The sequence below is a fragment of the Camelus dromedarius genome, chromosome 26 (assembly GCF_036321535.1).
Source record: "Camelus dromedarius isolate mCamDro1 chromosome 26, mCamDro1.pat, whole genome shotgun sequence".
NCBI classification, from domain to species: domain Eukaryota; kingdom Metazoa; phylum Chordata; class Mammalia; order Artiodactyla; family Camelidae; genus Camelus; species Camelus dromedarius.
Window position 1 is genome coordinate 8,678,291 of NC_087461.1, and position 15,734 is coordinate 8,694,024.

Sequence of the window (15,734 nt, forward strand, 5' to 3'; positions counted from 1 at the left end):
TTCCTCCCTTGTTGAGAGTAGATTCAAGATTCTCCCTATATGGTATCAGTATCCCATATTTAATCTGACTGGTCTTATGGAATAGAAGAGGAAGGTAAGGTTGTATCTGGTGAGCCAGGCAGTTTGCATGACACTAAGGACCCTGTAATAGGAGATGCCTAGCAGAGCATATCGAACACAACATATCATCCATCACATCGTGAGCATCGTGGGCTTATGTTAACAGCTTAGCAACGGTGGGCGCACACCTTGACAGCAAAGATACTTGGATAACACAGGTAGAGAAAACTGCTGACGTGTGCTGTGTATCTTTTATTGTAGATAATAGAAAAATAGACCTCAGGATGGCAAAAATGTTGCCATGAGTTGCTCTTAAAGTATACATACATTTGCTGGCTGAGAAGGCATTACATTAAATGCAAAAGTTGATAGTCGGGTGAAGGAGCTAGTCGAATATGACCTTCAAATTACACTTTCCCTTTAGAGTATAATAACAGCAGAAAAAGAAAAGTGACCTCAAATTGAAGAGTTATGCTGCCACAAATTAAAATCAAGTCACAGTTTTAAGACAGAGACATGGGAATTTGCAAAAGAAGGAATTTCTTACACCTGCCTACAAGCAGCCCAGGTGCAAAGTCACCTTGAGAGAGAACCAAAAGTCAGATTTGCTTAGAAGTCTGGGTCCCAAGCTGAATATGACTTCTTAAATAAAGAAAAAATTAACATATTCATAGTTAAAGCAACTTTCCTGTTACATTTTTGTTTTGTGAAAACTGTCAGTCTCTATCTTCCTTGTAGAGTCTGGCTTTAAGGCTTTACCTAGAAAGCCCTTTCCTGTCATAAAATTACAAATTATTCTCATTTGTTTTAGTTATTATATAATTTTGATTTGTGTGTATAACAGATTAATCCACTTATAGTTCATTTTGTGTGTATATGGTGAGAAGTTAGAAACTCATGATTTTCTTTCCAATGAGCAAGAGGATTTTTCCAACACCATTGATTCAATACTGTGTCCTCCCCCTGTTGATCTGACCTGCTTTCATTATCATATATTAAATCTAAATAGACGTTTGTAGATTTTCTATAGATGTATGAAAGAATGACTCTTTCTTAGATACAAAGATCGATGCACAGAGTGATCATAGAAACAGAGATAAACCATAACCTCTATATCCTTACTCACTGTTATCTACTCTCACCTGTATCGACTCCACTATTCAGTTCATCTCCGGGGGCTTTATTTTAGCAATCTTTTTGTTAATTTCTAAGTACTCTGAATGCTTCTTTTTTCATATTAGTTCTATTTTACAGATACGATGGCCACTCCAGTCTCTCGAGGGAATTAGTTCTATTTCTTTATTTATTTCCTCATTTATTCTATTAGCAGTTGTTCTCCTGGTGTTCAGTGTTCTGTTCAATTTAATGTCTCTCTCTTAGAATTTTCTTCTTCTGGTTACTCACTGTTGGTTTTCTTCTCCAGTATGTGGATGAGTCTAGATTGGGTAATATTAGTAAACTTTTTTTTGCATCAGACCAAGTGAGCAATTTCATTTCCCAAGCAGTGAACACACGTTCTGATTGAAGATCTCAGGTTTTGTTGCCCTGGTGCAAAGGAGGAGCTGCAGTTTCTGGTGGACTTATGTTTCTGATGTACTGGTAGCTTGTTTATTTGGTGAGGGAGGTACAAATATTTCAGGGCAGTCACAAGGCCAGCACCTCACTTCTCTGGTTTCAGTGCCCATTTGTGAAAACCCCTCTGTCAGATTTCCCACTCCAGCAATATTTACCCCCCATGTGTGTCCTGGGTACGCATGTTAGCATCAGCAACTCCCAGCACACGGGACTGACCTGGCTTTATATGGAGTTCTTTGATTAACTATGAACTAGTGTGACACATACAAGCTCTTTTATGCTGTCTTTATGCTCTTTGAGTTATTCCAGAATTCTGCTGGTAAACAGTCACTTTTTTTGATTGGTCTTTATTTCACCTGTGGATATTTGCAAGTTCCTCCATTTTATTTATGTAATTTCAACCAACAGTTTCCATTTGGTTTAAAACTTCCAGAAAGTCTTTACTATTTTTGGATGTTGGTAGCTGTGCTCCTAATTTTCCAGTACTTCTGTGGATTTCTTTCACTATTTTTCCTGTCTTTGCAGTGGAACATTCTTGAGGTGTATAGGTAAACATGTGTTTTCAGTTAGCCATCGGAACCAGAAACCATTTTTCCAAACATTTACAATTTTGCAGACTATGTTAAGAGAAAAGTCAATCAAATGACAATTTCATTTTGCAATTTCATTTTGTTTTCTGTTTCCTGTTTTACAGTTTAATATTTCCTTCATTTTGAGGGAATATGTCTTGAAGACATTTTGAAGGTAGTCTGTACAGTGATATCCTTTAGGAGGAAAAAAAAATAGAGGTATCCGGCTAACATTGACTGCCTCACAGGTCATTCTGCTATTAAGAGACATTTGGTTGGTGCTTTATTTCCACTTACTCTTAAATAGTCTGTCTCTTTCAAAGAATGTGAGGTTAATGTTATAGAGCTAAATACGAATCAGCCATTTCAATTTCTACAGGCATAGTAGCTGTAATTTTCTCAACTCTTCCTCGTCTGAGATAGCCAGTGATGTTTATTGCAAATGAGTGATGTTCAGGAAAGGCAATTGACTGGAAACCTATGTCCTGGACCCAGCTTTTTAAGTTACTAATGACTGGAAACTTGGAGAATTTCTAAAGCTCTCTGGTTCTTATTCCTCTTATTTACAAGGACCCTAGCAATGCACTTGTAAAATAAAACATCAGAAAAACCTGAAGTTGCTCCTTGAAATAATTTTTTTAAGTCCCCGGAATGTGTCAGCTCTTTGTGATGAAATTGCTCAGTTAACGTTCTTAATTTCATGACTCATCCTATTATATTAACTCTTTTTCCAAAATAGATGATATATGATACGTAATAGCAAGCACGTGAATAATCCTAAAAAGGAAATGTATTAGTGTTGGTACTTACTTTATGTACATTATTTTACTTTAAACCTAGTAACAAGCCTATGATGAAGATATCAATATTTCTTCCATTTAGCAGAAGAGGAATCAGTTTTAGAAGATTACCTAATTAAGTCAAAGGTATCCAATTAGTATTGGCAGAGGCAGGATTAGAATCTGGGTCCTAGCCCCTGCCCATAACATAATTCTTTACCACCAATATTCACCAACCAACTTGGCTAATCCTTTATATTTGAGCAGGGGTTTGATGTGAATGAACTCATTTAATTTGCTTGGAGATGTTACAGAGCAAATTGGGATTCTCTCTCTCCCATCTCAAGTGAAAAAGGCAAAGAAAAAAGAGTGATCTGTTTCTTCAGCCTTTAAAGACAGAGCTGAACTATAGATAGTTCATCAATCCTAATTCTGATTGTTCCAAGCCTTTATTAATAATCACTCATTCCCCTACTTATCTATGGTGATTTGTTTTTTAATTTTAAGATACCATAGCTTATTTGTAATTCACTGACATCCAAACCTAGAGAAAATTGTGCTGATGTTTTACAGTGAACAAATAACTACTTGTAAAAATAGTGATTAGAGTGTTGTTAGCTCTCTCCACAGTTCCTGAAAAATCCTGACTTTTGTAAGTAGATACATTCCTTTATCAGTAGATACATTTCTTTACGAAATAAAATGGTGAATTTGCTAAGGCAGAATTTGGGCAGTGAGAAACATGAGATGCAACATTCACTTCCATCACTGACCAGCGAGTCACTTGATCTCAGTCCCCCGTGAAGTATTTGACTAGATCTCCAAGATCCTCTCCAACCTCAAAGTTCTTAAATCTTTAACTTTTCCATTCGTTAGCAAATGTTTACTGAGCCCCTATTATGTACTTGGCAGTGTTCTGGGCATACAGAAATATACAAAACAGACAACCCCCTGCTCTCATAGAAATTATGTTACAATCAAACAGGAAATGTCATCAGTGAGTAAGCTTGGGTAGTCTTTTTAGAGACTCTGCAACAAAGTAGAGCGGTATAAGAAGGTTGGTGGAGCTGGGTGTGGTCAGAGTGGGCCGCATCAAGAATGTAAACTTTAGCAAACTCTTGAAGAAGTTGAGGCTGTGAGCCATGCAGATACAGGGGTCAAAGTGGGAGGGTACTTCAGACAGGAAAACCAGTGCCAAGACCCAAGTCAGGAGCATTCTTGGTATTTAGGAGGACTGGCAAGGGAGCCTTGTGGCCAGAGCAAAGAGAGGGAGAGATTAAAAAGTCACAGAGGAAAGGGGAAAAAGGAGAGACCTTGACACTTTTATACCATTGTAAGGACATTCTTATGATCTTGGTTGCGGTACCCAGTTCTAGAAACTTGCTTACTAAGTTACTTTAGTGCCTCCTTTGACAGCTTAATATGCCTGGTACTTTGATCATTCTTGCCTCTGATCAGGCAAAGATGTTTGGTCTCTAAAGAGGGAGTTGGGAAAAGTAGTTGATGTTGGCAAGGTAAGAGATGGTGTGCCACCTGACTTTTTTTAAGAGTCCTAAATTGGAACTGGAAGTGTGATGGAAAGAGGGTAGGGAGAACAGAGAGTGAGTAAATGTGTTTAGAGGACCAAGTGACTAAATAATTGCTTTAGTTGGCATTGAAAAGAGTGAGGCAATTAATTGAGTTTTTCCAACAAAATAGGGAATTGAGTAGATCAAAGCAAATGAGGAAAATTCCACACTAGCTCTATCATTTTGTACTGTGTATATGTTGGGTTTTTTAAAAATAATTTTAAAATTAATGGACATCGTCTTTTTGAGCAGTTTTAGGTTTACAAAAAAATTGAGCAAGGATGCTCAGACAGTTCCTGTGTCTCTCCCCTCAAGCCAAGTTTTCGCTGTTATTAACATCTTGCATTGCTGTGGTGTGTTTGTTACAATGGATGAGCCAGTGTTAGCTCTTTATTACTAACTAAAGCCCATAGTTTACATTCGGGTTCAACTCTGTATGCTGTACATTCCATGGGTTTTCACAACTATGTAATGGTATGTACCCTTAGTTTCATACAGAATAGTTTCACAGCCCTAAAAAACCTCCTGTGCTCAACCTAACCCTCCCCCTACCTGGCCCTAACCCTGGAAACCACTGATCATTTTCACTGTGTCCACAGTTTTATTTTTTCCAGGAATTCCTATAGTTGGAATCATACAGTATGTAGCCATTTTTAGATTGGCTCCTTTCACTGAGAATTTGCATTTAGGTTTCCTCCATGTCTTTTTGCAGATTGAGAGCTCATTTCTCTTTTATTAGCAAATAGGATTCCAATGTATACAAGTACCACAGTCTTACCTATTCATCTACTGAAAAACCTGTTTGTTGTGTACAAGTTTTGACAATTATAAATAAAGCTGTGATAAACATTCATGTGCAGGTTTTGTGTGAAAAGAGATTTTCACAACCTTTGGAAATAAGGGGAAAAAATCTTTGGGATGAAAAGGTGACCCAGAGACTGGAGAAACTATTTTAAAATATGTAACTGAAAAAGGACTGTTAACCAAAATAAACAAAGAACTTTTAAAACTCAAAAATAGGAAAACAAGCAACCCAATTTAAAATACAAAAAATATCCTAACAGATTCCTCACTAAAAAAGCAAACAACTGTGAGATTTTTTTTTTTCTCCCTCTGCTTCTTTCAAGATTCTGTCTTTGTCTTTGACTCTCTGCAGTTTGTATATCATACGCCCAGGTGTAGACAAATACCAATGTTGTTAATTATTCTGTTGGTGTTCTCAGATCTCCCAGGAACTCTGGTTTGTTGTCTGCCATTAACTTTGGAAAAATAGCATTTATTATCACTTTAAATACTTCTGTTCTTTCTCTCTTTCTTCTCCTACTGGTAATTCACCTGATGCATGTCACACCTTTTGTAACCATTCCACGGTTCTTGGATGATCTGTTCCATTTTTTTGTTTGTTTTTTTCCCTTGCATTTCAGATTTGGAGCTTTCTGTTGACATATTTTCAGGCTCACTGGTTCTTAACTCTGCTGTGTCTAGTCTACTGATGAACCCATCAAAGTCATGCTTCATTTCTGTTAGAGTGGTTCTTTTTTAAAATTTTTTTTTAATTTTTAGCATTTCCTTTTGATTCATCCTTAGAGTGTCCATCTGTCTGTTTCCTCTCACTGACGCATTTTACATACTAACTTTAATAAGCTAAATACTTAATGAAATGGATAAAATGTTTCTGATACCCACAAGTGTCCATTCAGAATCTCTAAATCAGCACTAGTGACCTGCCTTCAATGTTTCGGGAACCTAGGAATTATGACTAGTTGCAGGAGAGGAACTTCAGGAAAAGCTACTGACTGAGTTCTTTCAATTTTTCACCTGCACAACCTAGATATGTGGATATTGTTGAAGTAGCTGGTTTCCACCATCCATACTAGTATGGAATTTAATCATTCTCTCTCATATTTTCTATTACCTCTTCATTATCTGTTGTTGGATGTTTTCCTCCAGAGGAATGTTCATTCTAAATAAATGATGAAGATGTGCTTTCTCAGATACTTGACATCAATTTAACTGGTTAACGTTACAATATTTATATTTAAATGGTGTATTATTTTATTTTGACTGTCTATATTTTGATTTAGCAAGTTTCCTTTAAGTTTTTCCTGCTCTACATTATAAGCTTAGATTATAATATCCCTTTGAATATAACATATACTTGATTATAATAAACTTCATTGTAATATACATTTATATATTCTTTGAATACCTTTTTGTTTTTATAATGAAAATAATGAGAACAATGATTGTTTTATAGTATATGATGTTGACAATTGTTATATTAATGGTGTGATATAGCATATATAGCATATCTATATATATAAGTATACATAACATCTAAGGAAATTGTAATTATAAAAGTTTGGTACAAAAATATAGAAAAAATATCTTTTCAACACTTTTATTTTTTGTTCAAACAGATCTTTTTTTGAAAAGCACTAGGGAATGACTGTTTTTGTTTTGTTTTGAACTGTTTTTACTGTTTAAAAAATGATTAGAACTCATCATGGTGGTTGGTTTCAAAACCAAGTCCATTTCTATTTCGTTTCTTGTTTGTTGAACCTGCTAGTCCTCATACTTTAAAAAGTCCTAAACACTGATATTAGTTAATTCAGGTCGATTTTCTGTCTGTCAGAATGTTAAATATTTGCTGCACATTACTTTGGTTTCTGAAATGACTTGTGTTACCCTCCTGTTCATTTATTATGAGGATTTCCTTTTTCTCCAGTAGTTAATGATAGAAAAAATTCTAATTGTACACCTCCTCCAGCTTTTTAGACACTTAAGATAGTTACAATCTGGGGGCATGTCCAGTTTGATACACAGAAACCAATATGATGAAACTAAACAAATGTCTAATTCATCAAAGAAAATACAGCAGTCATAGGCTCACTTATAACCGCAATTTGCCCAAGTGTCAGCTGGATCTTGCCCCCTATGTCACAGAGCGGATTCTACTGTCAAGGACACTTGAAATTATTATAATCGAGCTGTTGTGTTGCTAGACTCCATTCTTTCACCAACAACCTGGCTGCCCATATTCCTCAAACATCCAGAATATAATAAGCTGAATTCTTCTCTTTTGTTTTTTTTTATTCCCCATTATTAGGTGTATACTATTGAGGAATCTGGACTAAACATCCTGGTGTGGTCCATGATTGGCAGTGAAAGAACTGGTTGGTTGTATGGACATACACCTCTCTCCAGTAACAGTCCATTTAAGGTGGCCTTTGAAGCTGATTTGAGTGGAAATGAGAACATCTTTATCGCCCTCGATGACATCTCTTTTACCCCAGAATGTGCATTTGGAGGTAAGCAATTCCTTCAGAAAATGGAATGTGCAAGTATTGTTTTTAATATCTAAATTTAGAAGAATTTGGAATTTCTAAGGAATTGCATTCCTTTTCATGTCCAGACCTATTCATACATTGTAGAAAAAGCAGGGTGTGTTGTGGGAGGTGAAGTTTTTCTGCTCAGGAAGTTTTACCACAGAATTTTCATGTCCTCTAGGCAACAAAATCACTTTGATGAAAGTTCTTTAAGAAACCCAGAGGAAATTCAGTTCCATCAATATAGCTTTATTGTCTACATTTTTTTTTTATTTCCAAAGGTTCATAATAATTGCAGCAGGTAAAGATCCCTCTGGTCACCCACCATCTTCCAGACTATCTTTTCCACCCATATTAGCCTTTCGCCTTCCCTGGGGCATTTTCCTTCTGTTTCCACTCTACAATTTAGAGCTCTTATTCTGTTGCGTAAGTGAAAAAAAAAAAATCTTGTCTTTAACTCTTTTTCTAAGAAATCATCCCCTTAACTGAAATCTGAATTTCTGTTGCTTAAAATGCTTCCACTTAAGTGGCTGTTCGTTCTTTGGTAAAGTCTTCACATTTTCAACATTAGATGGTAGGGTCACTGCCTTTCAGACTACTCCAGGCCTCTTTCAGAATTTTGTTCTTACAGCCTTGCTCAAAAATGTCTTCTCTTTTAAAGTCACCTGGGTTCTTATTTTTCTCATAGTTTTCCACTGGATCCTAAGTCCTGGGCAATCTCAACTTCCAGGCTAATCAACCTATGTAAATCATTGACCTCTTATATTCTAGTCTCTTTCATAAATAGTTTTTCCTCATGAACCAGCTCCCATAGTTACATTCTGAACCTTATCATCTCCTCTGAAAATTTAGGATTGAAAATCTGATCTAATTATCATGTTCTCTAGTGTCTGATCACTCCTCCTACACCTGTATGTCAACATAATAAGAAAAAAATAATAATTCTAGATTTGCAATATTTCCTGCTTTTTTCTATAAAGCAACCTCTTTTTACTTTTTTCCCTAATATTCTCAGATTTAATGATCTAACACCTCAGTTCCATTCTTAATCAGCACTTTGAATTCTACATCCTTTATTATTTCATTTTAACATAAATTTGAGTCCTAATTATGTGCCAGGAACTCTGCTAAGTACTTTGCATGTATTAGCACATTGATTTATCAGACCATCCCTGTAGGATAGGTAGAAGTTATCTGGCTTATGTTCAGTCACACTGGCTGTATCTATTTTTGAAATTGACTTACTATAAGCATTTGCATTTTTCAAACTGATGCCAGTCACACTTATTGGGGCCACAGAAAATTTCAACTTATCACCTTAGCTGAACTCTCAAGAGTCCTAGACTCACATTTAGGATCATTCCCTGGCACTACTTTTCTACAACTTTCCTCAAATCCTCCAATCTCTCCCTCGAACTTTCTTCTCTCAGCCAATGTTTTTATATCCTTTAAACAAACAAACAAAAGAGCCCTTTTCCTAATAAATTTCCTTAATTTTCTCTTTCTCTCCTCCCCATGTGCCTGTATCTGCAACCAAATCTTGTTGTCACCATTTGTCTCAGGAAAAAAAAACCCTTCCATTTTTCCAAGAATAAGTCTCTGTTTTGGTCACTTCCATTCTCAAGTCTTCCCAGTCATTCTTCCATCAAAGTCTTTTCTGTCTTATATCTTAGTATCTCTCCTTCCGTTACACATTCTCTTCCCTCACACACATGCACATTTTCCCACTAGTTTTGAGCTCCTCAAAAGCAAGAGGAGTTTGTCTGTTTCATCTGCAGAACCTCACAGAAGGACTAGGAAATTAGAGCTGAAAAGTTACTATTATTCTAAATAACAAGAATTACAACTGAAACTGATTGTGTGAGTAGCAGCTCTAGCATTTGCCTAAGTATAAGCTGGATTTTGCCCACTATGTTGTAGAACCGTCAAGGATAATTTAAAAAAAAAAAAAAAAAAACAGCAAGACTTGGGATTAAACCATGAACTGTCTTTTCTTCCTAATTTTATGTAGAAATACTTCCATCAAACTCCCACCCAAAGTCCAGGATACCCAAGCTTAGTTTTTACAGGCGTGGTTCATAGTTGGTTCAGGCAGAAGCTTTTTGAAAACTATCAGTTAAACTAGTATTTCTCAAACTGGGCTATGCAGACCCCCATGGTAATGTGCCAGGGAGTGGGCAATACTGCCAAATAAACCTGATACAGCTTCATTGTATTTCCTTGAAGATTTAGGGAAGTTAAATTTAGTATTGTGTCACATTTGGAGTTAATTTATGGAGTGGAAGTCCAGACTTAAGCATAAAGCTTTAAAGAAATGTTGATCCAGTGGGCTAGTACTTATGCCTTCTCCATGGCGCTTTGAGGTACTATGATGGAAAAGTTGGGGAAGTGCTTTGAAAAGTGATCGGACCGTTGAAAAATGGTGTCATAGAATTGACAATATCCATAAAATATTGTTGAATATGAAAGGTATCATTAATACAAGACATAAATCATATAAGCATATATGGTTCAATGTATAAAATATATATATAAAGTATGAAATCAATTTTAATAAGTTATCATCTATCAAGAAAATATAAGGCTGCAAGAACATATAAAATATATCCATTTCTGAGAAATGGAAATGTGCATGAGTTCTGTCTTCTTCTAGGTTTTTTTTTTTTCTGTTTTTATAAACGTATCTTCAAAACAATATTGGTTGTAATTGGAAAACAACAATAACATAACTTTATTTTAAAAAGTTGTAAGGTCACAATATATGTGATTAAGAACTAATTATTTTTGGAAAGTAATTACTTTAACCTTTCCCTAACTAGAATTATTTATCAGAAGTAATATGAGAGCTATAGTATAGGCTGTTTTTCTTTTATTATTTTCAATCTCATAGTTTTTCAAATAGTTATTACAATAAATTAAACAGTAAATTAAATAAAGCACTACAATAAGTAATAACCCAGTTGTTGAAACTATTTTAGAAATGTGAAAATGTATTACACGTTAGCTCTTTTTATTTGCCAGGGTTAGGAAACATCAGACAGATTAAACTTTTATGGGTGAGCTGTTCTTCCAGTAGTTGAAGCATCTGATTTTCCTCCTGCTGTGCTAAGGCGAAAATGTTATCCTGTGTAAGAATGAGTCATCCAGGATTAGTTATGCGTTAGCAATTTTCTTCCAGTTGCCTGAAGTTTCCAGAATGCAGCCAACAAACTAATGTCGTATTTTTCCAGCTTTTTAGAAGTACACTTGTTCATTAAAAATTGTATGTATTTAAAGGGTACAGTGTAGTATGATGTTTTTACATAGATATACATTGTGCAGTTATCCCAAACTAAATAACATGTTTGTCATCTCACATAATTAGGATTTGGTGTGTCTGTGGTGAGAAGACTTAAGATCAAATCTCTTAGCCGATTTCAAGTATACAATACAGTATTTGTAACTATAGTGACCATGCTGTACTTTGGGTCTCCAGAACTTCCTCATCTTGCAAAACTGAAGCTTTGTACCTTCTGATCAACATCTCCCCATCCCACCCCCATCCCTTAGCTCTTGGCAACTGTCATTCTACTCTATGCTTTGTTGAGTTCAAATTTTTTTAGATCCCACATATAAGTAAGCATATACAGTATTTGTCTTTCTATGTCTGGCTTATTTCATTTAACATAAATCCTCCAAGTTCACTCATGTTGTTGCAAATGGCAGGGTTTCTTTCAGCTGCCTATTTTACTCTGTTAACTGTTTGCTGTGCAGAAAACTTTGGTTTGATGTGGTCCCATTTGCTGATTTTTGCTTTTGTGACTTTTGTTTTTGGTGTTAGTGTCAAAAAAAAATCATCACCAAGACCCACGTCAAGGAGCATACTGCCCGTGGTCTCTTCTAGTTTTATTGTTACAGTCCTCACGTTCAAGTCTTTCATCTGTTTTTAAGTAATTACGTATGGCATAAAATAGCGATCAAGTTTTATTCTTTTGAATGTGACTGTCCAGTTTTCCCAATACCATTTATTGAAGAAATTATTCTTTTCCCGTTGAGTATACTTGGCTTGCTCTTCTTTTTCTACTTCCTTGATGTGTAAAGTTAGGTTACTTATTAGAGATGATTTCTGCAGGGAGGCATTTATTGCTATGAACTTCCCTCATAGAACTGCTTTTGCACAAATTTTATTCCATTGGGTTCAGTGCAGTCACTTGGAATTATTTTAATCTTCTAAATTTTTAAGGATTTGTTGTTCTATCCTGGAGAACGTTTCATGTGCACTAGAGAAGAATGCGTATTCCTCTGCTATTGGGTGGAAAATTCTGTATGTCTTTTGGGTCTACTGTAGTGTTCAAGTCCACTGTTTTCATATTGCCTGGATGATCTGTTCATTATAAGGAGTGCTGTATTGAAGTTTTCTACTGTTATTATATTGATATCTATTTCTCCCCTTGGATCTTCAGTGTTTGCTTTGTGTATTTAGGCATCTTAATGTTGGGTGCATATATACTTACACTTGTTATATCTCCCTACTGGATTGACTCATTTATCATTCTATAATGACCTTCTTTGTCTCTTGTGAGAGTTTTTGTGTTAAAATCTATTTCATATGATAAAAGTATAGCCACTCCTGCTCATTTTTGTTTATCATTTGTATGGAATATCTTTCGTTATCCCTTTAGTCTAATTCTACATATGTCCTTAAAGCTAAAGTGAGTATCTTGTAGACAACATATTATTGTGTCTTATTATTTTTTTAATCTATTCAGTTACTCCATGTCTTTTGATTGGGAAATCTAATTCATTTACATTTAAAGCTTTATCTATGGATAGGTAAGGGCTTACTATTGATTGCCATTTTGTTCATTGTTTTCTAGGTGTTTTGTAGTTCATTTTTTTCTTTATTTCTCCATTACTGTCTTCCTTTGTGATTTTTATGATTTTTTTGATAGTGGTATTCATTGATTCCTTTATCTGTATGTTTTATGTATCTTCTGTAGATTTTTGCTTTGCGGTTACTGTGAGGCTTAAATAAAATGTCTTATATTTACAATAGTCTATTTTACATTGATAGCAACTTAATTGCAATTGCATACAAAAAATACTTCCTCACCCACACACACATAATTCATGTTACTGATGTCACAACTTATAGCCTTTTATATTGCATATCTATTAAAAATTATTGTGGCTATAGTTATTTTTTAACACTTTTAGCTTTTATACTAGAGTTAAATGTGATTTAGTCACCATCATTACAGTATTTGAATATTTTTAATTTGACTGTATAATGACGTTTACCAGTGAATTTATTATTTTCATATGTTTTCACGTCACTGATTAGCATCCTTTCTTTCAACCTGTAGCATTCACTTTAGCATTTCATATAAGGCAAGTCTAGTGGTGATGGCTCCCCCAGCTTTTGTTTGTCTGATAAAGTCTTTATCTCTCCTTCATTTCTGAAGAACAGCCTTTCTGTGTAATGTATTCTTGGTTGCCAGTTTTTTTTTTTTCTTTTAACCCTTTGAATGTATCATCCCAGTCTCTCCTGGCCTTGAAAAATCCTGCTGAGAAATCTGCTGATAGCTCTAGGGAGGTTCTTTTGGATGTGACCAGTTACTCTGCTCTTGCTGCTCCCTCTTTTCTTTGACGTTTAGTGACTTATTTATAGTGTATATCTAGGTGGACTTGTTTGAGTTGATCCTGTTGGGTATTTTTAAGCTTCATGAATCTGGGTTTCTATATCCTTCTCAAGATTTGGGATGTTTGGGGCCATTATTTCTTAAAATAAGCTTTCTGCCTCTTTATCTTTCTCTCTCCTCCTCGGGGAATCACATAATGCAGGATTCAAGCCAGGTCACTAGGCTGCCTCAAGGACCTTGGTCAGGGTGAGGTCAGCGTGAGGTCAGCAGGCCTACAGAGGCATGTTTCCCGCTGGCTCCTGAGTGAGCAGGACTGCCCCTGGACCATGGTAGAGCAGGGTGAGAACTGAGTCACAGATGCTCCAGGGCCCACAGCTAGGACTGATGTCACTGGGCCTCCTTCCAGGGGCACGGATGAATAGATGCTTACACAGGACCAACTCCTGGAATGCAGCAGAGCGGGGCTGGAACCGGGTCACAGGACTGCTTCGGGGTCTGCAGTCAAGTCCAAATCAGCTGGCCTATTATGACGGCGCAGACAGTCTTGCTTCCTCCCACGTCTCTTGGCAGACGGGGCTGGTTGTAGGGCTGGCCAAGCAGGGCTGTAGCTGAGTTCACTGGGGGATGAGGCTACTTTTGGGTTGTAGCCAGGACCATATTCAGTGAACCTGCCACCGAAGCCCGGGCCTGCTTTCTCAGAGAAGCTCACCTTGGTTTTGGGCTTCACCAGAGTTCCACAACTTCCTGCCACGATCCTATAACTCTCACTAAAGGCACTTTTGTCCATGGGTGGCTGCTAGATTGTTGTTTGGGGTTGAGGCACTGTGAGCTAGGGACCTCCTGTTCTGTTACCTTTCGGATGTCACTCTCCTCATGCAGAATCTTTAAAGATTTTCAAGAAGGAAAAAATAGCAATTACATATTTATGTCTCAGAAACATTTCATAAAAATAATCTTTTAAGTGTTAGCACTTAGCAACGAAAACTTCATTTCCTACTAATTCTGGATAAAGGAAGCATTATTATCACATAAAATTTAAAATTTATCAAATTTTGATAAATTTCTCTCCAAATAATTCTATTTTTATTGAATAAAAATGCCCAGGATAGGACACAGTTTTCCAGTGGAGTAGTTGTTAAAAATGCAAAAACTCGGATAGTGCAGGACCTGCCACAATGATTATTTGTTGAACAAAGCTAGAGAAAGATTAGATTTTTCCAGTGTTCATCTATGCGTGTCCTTCTTCATTCAGCTGAGAGAATGTGAAAAATAATATACCATCAAATCTACTTGCTGTTTCCATCTTTTCCTCTTAGTTTACTCAGTCTAGATTCAAAGGAGCTAATGCAGTTAAATCAAGTTAGATAATAGTCTCCAGATCTTATAATAAGACATCAGATTTTTTTATTTAGCATAGCATTTTTTCTCATGTCCAGGTTAACATCCTAAGATCATAAGGTTAACTCTCAATATAATTTCAACTTCCTGTTGGTTTTTTGTGTTGTTTGGGCCACCCTCCCTGTCCCCCCACCCAAATAAAATAACACGCTTGTTATATGAAGGGATGTAGAACCATAGCACTTGTCACTACAAGTTACCTGTAGTCTTCTTCCCATTTAGAAGATCGCTCTGTAATAGCATCCTCTCCCGCTCCCCAATCATCCTTACTTTCTGCATTATTACTTCTCTATCCTTCTTTTAACTGCTTTAGGTTTCCCAGGGCAACGTTTTTTAAATAGAGACATCCTAAACACAATAAAACATCTCCAGTACTTCTGAGTCCATGGAGAAATGGATTTATTTTCACGGAGTCTGTCTTACTGAACCATGGGAGTTTCCAAGGGTGAAAGGTGTTTTCTGTTTGTTCTATAATTTGACACAAAGAGAATATATTTTTTTCCCTGATGAAAAATCATTTAACAGGGCTGATAGGACATTGCTGCCTTTAAAACTGTGTAAGAAGTTGTAAAGTATTTGGAGCAAAAATGAATGAGAAAATATAACCTACTTGAAGATAGGGTAAATATCTATATAGCTTTGTCAAGAGACTAATAAGGGGGCAAAATGCTGGTAGACACAAATGGACGGAAGCAGGTTATCTTGGTGTTCTGGGCGGAATAATGTCCTCCCCCAGATGCATGGCCTTCCCAGAGCCTCAGAACATGACCTTATTTGGAAGTAAGGTCTTTGCAGATGTAATTAAGATGTGAGTTAAGATGAGGTCACACTGGAG

At 36.2% G+C, this 15,734-nt stretch overlaps 1 protein-coding gene across 2 annotated transcripts in view; it reads left to right on the plus strand.

Moving 5' to 3' along the window:
• The window catches only part of MALRD1 (MAM and LDL receptor class A domain containing 1), a 406,987-nt gene that overhangs the window by 283,354 nt on the left and 107,899 nt on the right, over positions 1-15,734 (plus strand). For both annotated transcript variants that reach the window (XM_031444727.2, XM_064479367.1), the window contains exon 30: positions 7,661-7,862. In XM_031444727.2, coding sequence (XP_031300587.2) covers positions 7,661-7,862 — 202 coding nt within the window. The remainder of the gene's footprint in view (positions 1-7,660; positions 7,863-15,734) is intronic.